Source organism: Nesoenas mayeri, assembly GCF_963082525.1.
Source record: "Nesoenas mayeri genome assembly, chromosome: 20".
In the NCBI taxonomy this organism is placed as follows: Eukaryota; Metazoa; Chordata; class Aves; order Columbiformes; family Columbidae; genus Nesoenas; species Nesoenas mayeri.
The window spans coordinates 3,913,871-3,924,861 of record NC_137569.1 but is presented as its reverse complement, the minus strand read 5'-3'; the positions used below and the strand labels follow the sequence as shown (position 1 = coordinate 3,924,861).

General features: G+C 48.1%; 1 protein-coding gene across 1 annotated transcript; it reads right to left on the bottom strand.

Moving 5' to 3' along the window:
- Positions 1–1,379: 1,379 nt before the first annotated feature.
- Positions 1,380–4,627, bottom strand: TMIGD1 (transmembrane and immunoglobulin domain containing 1; the record flags this gene model as incomplete). The annotated part of the gene is made up of 5 exons (XM_080356833.1): positions 1,380–1,412; positions 1,682–1,785; positions 2,581–2,859; positions 3,309–3,587; positions 4,567–4,627. The coding sequence occupies 5 exons, from the start codon at positions 4,625–4,627 to the stop codon at positions 1,380–1,382; spliced, it is 756 nt and encodes a 251-aa protein (XP_080212959.1).
- Positions 4,628–10,991: the final 6,364 nt, after the last annotated feature.

Below are 10,991 nucleotides of genomic sequence, written 5' to 3'. Positions count from 1 at the left end.
GCGGTGCTGGAGCAGCCGCGTTCGCTCAGCACTCTGGGTGAGGGAGGCAGCACTGGAGCATCCCCATCGCTCTGCCCTGCGGTGTCACCTCCACCTAACGGGAGGGCTCACACGGGTTTCCACAGGAGGAGGTGTTGAGCCAGGTGCCCGAGCTGGCACCGGCATTGCACGGCGATGAACGTCAGTCAAGGACACGCTGCGGGTGACACCACGAAGGCTCCCAGCCGAGTACCAGCCCTGCTGCCCCGCGTGTTGGCACATCGCGGGCTCAAAGCGATTTACGGCACACACTGTTTATTGACGGGATTAGTAATGTACCGTTCTGGGCCAGGATGAGACCTTAAAAGCTTTGCCAGGACCTTGAGAAAAATGCTTGAGTGGCGCATTAGCTGGGGGGAAGGATGGAGATGTTTTCCTGCCGTGCTGGAAGATTCACAATGAAGTTCCCACTGTGTATTATTGGGTGCCCACTATGTATTATTGGGTGCCTGGGGCTGCCCCGAGCCCTGAGCTCTTGGCCAAGGAAAACAGCAGGTGCAACAGCAGCAGAACCAGGGAGGTTCTGCCCTGGCCAACAGGACCGAGATGCCCACAGGAAGGGGCAACAGGTTGGTGGCACCACTGTGAAATGACACCATAGGACCGGGCCGAGAAAGCGGCTGTCAGCTCAAGACTTCACTTTATTCCTGCATTGACATCACGATCAGTGGCAACCGGGTGTGGATTCCTCTAACCCATGGACAGCACTCACAACGGAGTGCAGGTGGATACTTTTTAGGAATAAGCACAGAGGGGAGATTGAGCAAGAGCGCAGGCAGCCCACCCTCCGAGGTAGCGCTCTAAGCAATAGTTTAGAATGAACAGACGCAAAGAACCGCTTATATTTTGAAAAGACTTTATAAACTTGACCCAAACAAACATGTTTCAGTGCTTTATGCCATCATCTCCCACAAGTGGCTTATCTTCCACTGCTAGAAATGATGTTTTCTGGGTATGCACAGGAACCTTGTGGTCTTTACCTGCAGCAAAATGAAAAGAAGAAATGAAAAATCACCCATGATGTAAAAAAAAACCAAGTGAGTTGCATTCACCTGGGCTGCACTCAGCTCCAGAAAGCTTTCAGCAGGCTGGGGATGCGCTGCTTTTCCCCACTGTGTTTTTTTGCACACAGGTGTAACCAGGTCTGCGGGTGTTGGGCAGGATCTGTGTGTGTCCTGCCGTGCTCCATGGACCACAGGAGATGTTTGCCAGCCAGAGCAAGAGCTCATAAACTCAGAATAGCTGAGTTACCCTGCTGAGTGCTCTTTTCTTTCCCAGGTTCTGCCAAGGCTTAAAGAAGGGCTTTCATTTGGAAGCTGCACGAATAAGCAGTCACATACTTACAGTGCTGTTTCGTTTGATCTTTTGAAGCACTGAAAACAAAGAAACAGTCTTGTTATCTTTTATATTTCCTGGCCATAAAGATATTTTTCCTCATATCTTGTAAGGGTGCAATACTTTCCACCTTAAATTATATAATATTTGATTTATCTAGTGGTAATTGTAAAGCAGAAGGTAGTACATAGCAGTTCTCTAACAGCGGAAAGCAACACTACAAAGTAGCATAGAAAAGGTTGAAAGAACCAAGGGCTGTGCAGAAAACAATACTATTATTTTCCTAAGAAACTAGAGCATTCCATACCTTAAAAATTTTATCCTTTCGAGCCACAATTCCAAAAAGTATCGTGAGTGCAATCACCACGACAGCAGCAATAATGGCCTCCTTGGGAAAAACAGGTCTTTTGTCTGTCAAGAGGGAGAAGAGGTTGAATGTGCAATAGATTGGTACAGTCATATAAAACAGAACATTTCACAGAAGTGCAGAAAGACGTGTTTCTTTTCCCGTGGCTGTCGCTGCTGATTTGAACTGCTGCTCTCTCTGCTGCCCGCAGGCCGGCTGTGGGGATCAGTCCCCTGAAAAGGAGGGAGCTGAGCCTGTGTTTTGGTGAATTGATGGAAGAATTGAAACGTTGGTCCCTGAAGAAGATCCCCAGGACACTTATGCATGGAAATACATGTGTCCAGCCATACCATGGACACAGGTAACGTTGATTTCCTCCCTGTTCTGAGAGCACAGAAATGAGCAGGATGGGAAATGGATGCCTGGTGTGTCTGGGTCACCTTGTGTCACCTAAGACTTGAGCATCCCACCTCCGCAAAGGCTACAGTCACTTCTGGAGGGCTCTCTCTTGCCTTAAGAAGCTCTTTCAGCATGACCAAATATTATAGTTGGAGTAAGAAACTTCAAGTAAGACCTAAGGTGCTTTGAACCACGCTTGAATGTGCCCTGTCAGCATGGCAGGTGACGGCAGGATGAGCCCGCCTCGGGTTGCGCTTGCCAAACGCCTCTGAATAACAGGTAGAGCTGGAAAGGCCCCTTCTGGCACGAGGAGAGCTCCTGCTGCCACTGTGTCCTCAGAAGTTAGCACAGGGTATTCACCACATTCCACTTACACCTCTCAATGTAAATGGATTGCTATCATTATGAAAGAGAATGGAGAGTTATTTGTAAAGCTGATTGCTTAGCACGAGCCTTGTTACCTTCAACTGTCAGGTGGAAATCCTTTCTGTCCTCTCCCCATTGAGATTGCAGCACGCACGTGTAGGTCCCATTGTCAGACTTCTGTGCTTTTGTGATCTGGAGCTGAAAGACCTCGCTAGTCTGGTACAGCTTGTAACGGCTTTGCTCCAGGGTCAGGATGCTGTTGTTCTTATACCAAGTTGCCTGGGCTTGAGGGTTGGATTTGGAATTGCAGGACAGAGTCACATCTTTGTCTTCTTCGACTTGGAGGGACTCTTCTCCAGACAGCTGGGGACGAACTGTTCACCGTAATGCATTTCAACAGGTCATTAATAACGCTGCTCACTATTTAACACAAAATCAGTTGTCTTTACGCATCCCTTGTGCACTTCGTTCAATGGTGTAACACACCACGGTTGGGCAGCCCTTTGCGATCCCCGGGAAATCAGCCTTAGTCACTCCCGGGACTCCTCTGCCCTGACTTGTATTCTAGCTGGAGGCAGATCCAGCACATCCACCCACCCCCTATAAAAGAGGCATTAGATCAGGCCATAAGCACTGCTGTGGAAAGGGAGTGCCTTATCACGTGAGTTATCATCTCCTCCTAAACGCATTTTTTCTTGGTGAAGACAGCGTTTAAGGGTGCAAAACACCCCGCCTTCAGCTGGCGCCCACACACCGAGGTGCTTGACCCCTGATTTCGTCCCACCCCTGCCATTCCGCACAGATATCTGCCACTGCAACTCACACTGGACATCCAGGGTCACAGACACCTTGACAGACCTGTCCCGAGCCAGCCTGCAGGTGAAGGTGACTCCGTTGTCAGACACGGTGACCGGGGATATGCAGACGTTACTGATGTTCACTTTATTCCCATCTTTCAGATTCACTTGCCCATCTCCTCGGTACCAGAGCAGCTCCTCATCCTGGCTGCTGTTCTGTACGAGGCAGGAGAGGGAGATGGAACGGTCAGGGGATGTGGACAGGGAGAAGTCAGCAGTGTGGTCATTGACAGACAGTTCTAAACCTGCAGAAGAAGGAGAATGAGGGCACTAAGCATCCTACGCTGTAGCCATCCCACAAAAGCTGCCCTGCTAGCTTCCTCAGGCCTCCACCTTGGAGGAGGGACTGAGTTTCGGACTTCAGTCTAACAGATGTTTTCAGTCGGGACTTTAGTTTTTTGAGACAAGAAGTCATCTTCGTCACAAAGCTCCCTTCACAGTTATTTAAAATAAATCAGGCTTTTGCACCTAACTGCAAGAACACCAAAGCCTGACCGGTAATAAGTTTTGAAAACCAGCAGTGACCATGTAAAGCACAGCAAACGATCATCCCCTTCCTGCCAGTCTTGCTCACCCTCTCACTACAGATCACCATTGCAGCATAACCGTGCCCTCTGGTTCTGTGCCCACAATTTGATGTGCTGGTTTTTGGTTGGAGCTGAATGAATTTGAGAGTATAAAGTAGTTAATCAGCCCCCCAGCTGCACCCCAGCCAGTGTGAGCCCAGCTGTTGGAGAGTTGCATTTTGTCTAATGTGCAAACCTCAGGACATTAAATGAAGAACCAGTAGAGGAAATACATTTTCATAATGGGCCGAAACTTGCTACTGGAGCCTGTGTCATAGATTAATGAACTCAAAATATAGCTCAGAATATAAAGGCACTATAGCCCTGTGAATATAAAATGTCTGAAGCTCCTTGTCTCTTCCCTGGTGTTACCAGGTGGCCAAAGCTCTCACACTTTTCGCTTCTTGAAGCAGGTTTGAGAATGGTGGCCTCGTCATCCCTGCACAGCTGCTGCAATCGTGTTGGAAAATGCTGAAGTTTCCCTTCTGTGCCTCTCAAAATTTGGTTTTCAGACAGTCCTTGGGGGATGAGCTCCAGGACATCTGAAAGCCATGATGCTGCTGTGGCACATCACCCTGGGCACTGCCCAGCCCCGCAGAGTTTCGCTGGCGTGACGGGGCTTGGACAAAGCCACAACGGGTTTTTTTCCATTGCTTACCTGTGGCTACGCGTGCCAAAAAGCAAACGGCAAGGACTGCGAGGCCGCTGCTCTGCGCCATCTCGGAGGAGCCCAGCTGGCGTCTGTCGGAAGGAAAGTCACAGCGTTTCTCCCTCCGCTTGGGGCTTGCAGGGGTTAATTGCTCACTGCCATCAGACACCCTGGGGAGAGCCCTTACAGACAGGGATGGGGTCCCCAGGGAATAAAATACATCGATTTGTTGCAGGATCTTCTCCAGTGCAGAGCAGAATCGAGGTTTACGTCTCTAATCTCTGTTACATGAGTTGATTGTCTCCATTCAACTGTCTATAAGGGAAACCCGTCTCTGGGACTTGTAGCACTGGACTTACCTTGGGAAGAGTCTCTGGAGAGGCTGCTTCTGCTGAGAAATGTACAGCTCTTTCCCCTCCTTATTTATAAGGTTTGACTTTTAATATTTTATGGCAGCTTAGTAAGAAGTGAGTCCATAAAATGGGTTCAAGGCCTCGTTCAGTTCCTGAATTTCTGAGGTCCCAGAACACTGAAAAAAGTATTTGCTGGGCTCTGCTGGCTGTTTTATGAGACTTACCGAGGCAATGAGTAACTAATAAGAGAGTTCATGCATCAGCTATAAAGAACTTCGGCCAAAAATAATACTTTTTCCCTCTCAGCTTTCTGGGTGTTCATGACACTGTTTCAAGCCATAGGAAGCGTATCCTGAATTATCCTAGAGCTGCAGCCCATGGTTTGCCCCTTCCTCCCCAAAGCTCTGTCACCATGTCCTTCTTTGACTGGAAAATGAGAAAATGCAGAGATTGAGGCTTTGAAGTGCTTGTTGGCAGAGGAGGGAGCAGAGACGCTCTCCTGCTCACTGGTGTGTACCCCAGGGTGCTCCCGTGCTCAGCTCAGCCCCTGGGCACCCCAATGTAAACCCGGGGTCCCCCAGCTTCAGGGACACCTGTGTGCAGGGGCTGTGTGTCTGCAGAAGGCACAACCGAAGCACTTGGCTACGAGGAAAAGCATCTGAAATTGCAGACATTGCAGGATGATGGTGACGTGGTTGCAAACAACGAGGTCCGCGCAGCCTCCAGACCGTGTTGTCACCGCTGTCATTGTCCCCACAGGCACAGGGCACGTCAGTCGTCAGGAACTGCCTCAGCAGAGCCATAAAGTGCATTTCATGAGCAGGAGGAGCCCGGGACATGTTTTTATTCGCCTGTGGACACAGTGGCCCACCTCAGTGGTGCAGAGGTGGGCAGTGAGGGCTGGCTGGACACAGAACACACGAGCATAAAGCACTATTTATTTGCAGGGCTGTTGCAAACAGGGTTCACGTTTGAGTGTTAATACAACTTTTTTTGTGTGTTCATTGGTTTACCCTTAAAACTAACAGGGAATCATTTTCAGTTAAAAAAAACATGTGTACAAAAGTCCCTTAAAGGGGGAGTATCAAGCCTGCCTTTTAGTAAACTGCTCGTTTAGAAATTAGTGTCCAGCCTTTAACTCACATTTTAGCTTCAAAGTCAATTTAAGAAATCTTAAGAAATAAATCTATCTTATTCCACCATTTTTAGGAAGTTGTATATAACCTTGTAGCATTCGACTAAATCTTGGCTCATGGTTCAGTACAAACTTCAATCAAAATGCTCCTCCTAAGAGTAAAGTGATCCTTGTGGTTTGATATTAAGCTGAGTTGAAATAGAGAGGTAAAGGGGCTGGGAAACGGCTCATGTGCTCCTGCCAAGACGTGAGCCGAAGGCGTGAGAGTGCAATGATAATCCAGGAGGAGGAGGAGGTGTTTACAGTAGAGGAGGATGTTAAGAAGGAAAGTATGGAGTTTGGGGGTGTTATTTTAGTGTAGAGTTGAGAGCAAGGCAAAAAATTGTCAGGCAGCAGCCGTTGTGTGGTGGGTTTGTCATGATGCAAGGCACAGCATCAGGTGAGACTGGGAACAGGTCTGTCCCGTGTTTGTGGCAGGTCTGTGTGATGGGCAGAAACGTGAGCTCAGGTTCCTCTGGTTTATTTAAATGGGCAGTGGCCTGTTTTGCAGTGGGCTTTGAGATCAGCTGAAGGGAGACTGGAAAAGCAAGGTGTTACTTGGCCAGAGGGAGTGAAAGGCAGCATCTTTACACTTCTCATAACTGCTGTCGCAAGGACTTTTCACACTTTTCTTTTTATACAGGGTGTAATTATCTTGTGGGTGGCTAATTATGGAGGTCTAGTGTTTTGTAGATTGCTTTATCCACCTCTCCATTACATTAGGGAGGGATGTAAAGAATGTAAGGCAGCCACCGATGACTCAGACTGGGAGGAACCTCTTCAGTGAGGCTGATACTCTGGAACTCTCCACAGCAGGGGATCAAGCCCTCTTGTTTGAGGTATTTGGACCAGGCACTGTTGTGCTGGATGAGACAGACCATGGGTGAGAGCCAGAGTAATCCACAGCACCGGTTCCTGCTCGTCATCCTGATGGCAACGCTGGACCAACAAACCCAGAATAAGGCTGTTGTTAAAGATGCCTCTGAACAGCCCCAAAGGGAATTAATTAATAAACACCCGTCTATTCCTGGGTGTAATCCAAGCCTTAGAAACCTGAGAAGAGAAGATTTAGAATGTGATAGAGATTGGGCAAACGTTTCTTTTCCACTGGGTCTCTTAACCCCCAACTCCAAGCTTCCCAGCAGTTTGGGTTCCACTTGGAGCGCTGCATTTTCACCGGCAGACAAGAACTCAATTTATATTCAGCAGTGTTGTGAGGGCTGAAGATTGCTCTTGAAGGCTGGCGCATAGCAGGATCTGCACAGACGTGTGGAAGCCAGGGATCATTGTCTATGTGTTGGTTGTCAGGCAAACGATGCCTGTAACACGGCTGTAATCCCACTCCAGAAAACATGTTTCTGCAACAGTGCCCGAGGCTCTGCTCAAAGGCTGCTCCTGCCTTCCTCCTCATTGTGGTTCCCCACTCCTAATCCCTTTTTAATATGCGGTGCTACGTATTTTGCAACAATTCCATTGTTGGAGAATGACTGTAACACCCAAACCCACTGGCTGTGGTTGCCAGATGTGGGGGCTGGAAAGCGAGGCTGTCAGGGAATGCTACTTGAACTTGCTCAACCCTCCTGCTCCCTCCCACAAAACCTATTTTTTCAAAGTATAGGTATTATGGGGATGTGATGTGCCCTGATTTCCCAGCCCTCACATATTTTCCACTGTTGAGATGGACAGATCTTGAGTATTTTTTTCATAATTTTGTTAAGGATTCTCTTTTCTGATGGTCCTTCTATAAAAGGTTCCACACTATGCCATTGAACACAGAGGGATGGTAATTGATTTTTATTCTTGGGAAGGAATAAGAATAATGAAAAGAGTACTAAACCAGTGAATATTTTGAAATTTTAAAGAAATTGCTTAGAAGGCATTAAATATTCAAATGAAAAGCAGGCATTGATGAAGGAACAGACTTTGAGATAAATAAAGCAGAAGAGAAGCCTTCAGGAAGGCGAAGCTCCAGCACAAGTGTTGGACACGGATGCCATCTACTGGGTACCCATCCCAGGAGCTGCTTAGTGTCCAGGAGGGAGGAAAGTCACTTCTGCGAGCCCTGGAGATCCATGAGATCCATGGAAACACGATGAGATCCCTGGAAACAGGGTAAGGTCCCTATGATCACCACGGCAGAAGCTCAGAGGCAGTAAATCCTGCAGAAGGCTAAAGCAATGCCACGCACATGGACAGGTCTGTCCAAACCTTTGGGCTCAGAAGAGGAGGAGGAGGAGGAGGCATTTCTGAGGTCGTAATTCCCCTTGTGTCTCTCCTGTGCGCTGTGGGAAGTCCCTATGGAGTCCGTGCTCCTAGTGAGGCAACAAGGAACCATATCCTGGGCTCTTATTGTTATTGCTATATTCATATTTCTCTTTCAGAAGTGTGAGCAAATTAGGCTTAGAGAACCTCAGTCATTGCTTTAAAAAATTTTTCCTGGATCTTTTAAACTCTCCTTTTCAGTGATGGCAAGAAATGGAGCCACGTTCCAGGAGGGCAAGTCTAACCTTGTAATCAAGAGCATTGAGGCTCTTGCCAACGTTTCCTGTGCCGTGAAGCATCCAAGGACTGCAGAAACTCAAGGGACTGTAGGTGAAGCCCCACCAAACCGCTGCAGTGCAGGACACACGGCTGCTCATTACACTGGTCAGCACTGCTCCCACTTTCTCAGCAGCTCTGGGTTACATCCAGCACTGGTGGGTGCCCACAATCACCAATTCTGACTTAGGAGACTAAAGATAGCACACTAGCGTGGCTGTTACTGTCCTACTCTGAGAAATATGGTCTCGAATAAAAGGAAGTGTGAAAGGAACCTGGCATTAAATTAGCAATATTGGTCCCCTGCAGGAGATAAAAGTGACTTATCTGTATTAAATTCCACTTAAATGTTGGCCCTTGGATTTTCCCACCTAGGGAGTTAGTAGCTTTCAGCTTTAACACCCAGCAGCACGCAGGGAAATTATCACTTTGCTTTGCATCATCCACTCATGAAACTTCATTTTCTACCTGATCAAACCAATTTGCAAGGCGGTCTCCTGCCTCAGCCATGGGGTAAGACTGTATCATAGCAGGGATTATCTGCCAGCTTTCCATGACTTTGCTGTTTTCCTGGACAGAAAACACAGCTCTGCCACTGATGGGTTTTGTTTTCTCTGGGTAACAAAAATAACTGAGGACTATGCTAAGCCTAATCTTGCCTGATTTAGATCCTCTCTGTTGACCAGTACAGGACATTCCCTCGCAGTATCCCCAGATCTCGCCCTCTTTCAAGACTCTATTCTGCTGTGGCTGCTCTGCAGCCTGGACCTCAGATATTTTTGTCTACCTAGGAACTTTCATCACCAGTCGGATTTCTTGGAAGTGCTCCGCTGGAAAACCAAGTGCTGATTTGATCTTGTGAAGTGCTGCCAAACAATATTAGCAGTTTTAACTTCCCTGCTGTGGCGTCATCTCTCGTTCCCTCTGCGAGGAATCTGCAAAGACTCGGCTGCTCCGTCTTTCTAGTTCATGGGGAACCATTTGCTCCCAATCTTCAGGAGGAAATAGTGCTCCTTCTCCGTGGCTGGAACCACTGCAGGGTTTTGTAAGGCAAAAGCCACAGCTCCTGAGTAACCAGCTCAAAGTGCCAGGGCTACAGTGTCAGCAAGCACAGGAACAGGTCAGAACCGAGGAGGAGGAAAAAGAGGAGGAGGCTTCTTGCCTTGGCCATCCCTAATCTACAGCCTTGCTCACCCAGGGATCCGGAAGGCAAAGCTCTTTCAGGTTGGCCCAAGGAAATGGGAAGGTTTTGTTGTTACTGGCTGCTGAGAAAATCAGTGGATGACTCATCAGCCTTCTGCCACATGCTGCTTTTACAATTGGTTTGTTGAAATTCCAGACAACAGGGCTTTTATCAGCTAAAAAGGGAAATGAGCTCAGTTACCCTGTGTAAATCCAGAGCAATTTATTTGTAGACTAAGGACTTAAACCTATGTCACGGTGATCACTTCTGAGCCAAATTCCCTCTTGATGTTCCTTTTCCCTTTAGGTTTAGGAACGTCTTGATAACCAAGGTCTTTTGGCTTTTCCAGTTTAATTAGATCTGGGGCATCTTTTTGATGGATAATCCCTGTTCCCTGCTTGTTCCTCTCCTAATGACTGCACAGCGCAGATGAGCCCCAAGAAAGAGAAGCCGAATTACTCTGCTTTTCCTCAGGGCCCTCTTGATGCTGTACCACGCTTGGCTTACACGAAAGTTTGCATCATCTCATCTCTCACGCAAAGGATCCCGGAATTCAGTGAGATGAAGGAGTCATTCCACGGACGGTTCTCCTGAAAACCAGCCTTACGCACTTGTGTCTCCCACAGGAAATGCCAGAGCTGGGAAGCAGATGTGCACATCAGATACTACTGACGAGTCAAACAGGAATCAACAAGACCCGCTGTCCGAGATGGCGGCTGTCAATGCTATGGACTGTAACACACTTTTTGCAGAGCAAGCTATTCTGCTTGTTATTCCTTATCGTCTCACCTGCCTCAAAAAAGGAATTAGCAAAGATCTGAATGGAGGAAACCCCAAAGTATTAGTTATAGATCTCCTCAGGCATACAGTTCTGCTGAACAGCAACGTGCAATACAAAACAACAGTGTTAAAATGTCTTTAACTCCCCAGAGGAGTCTGAGCTGGTAGCGCAGTCAGGGCAGGACACAAGCGCTTCCCTCCAGGAAGACGAGGACTGGGAGCGGCACTTTGGCCCCTGTGAACTGCAGCTTGTCACCGCGCCAAGGCGAGAGGCCACCCGCTCCTTCTACCTCCAGCCATGGTTGTGTTTGGTGTTTCTCCACCTCGGCTTTATCTTTTGGAGAGGATGCTGCTGCAACAGCATGTTGTGACACCCCTCTGAAGTGCGGGGAGCATCCCCATGTGC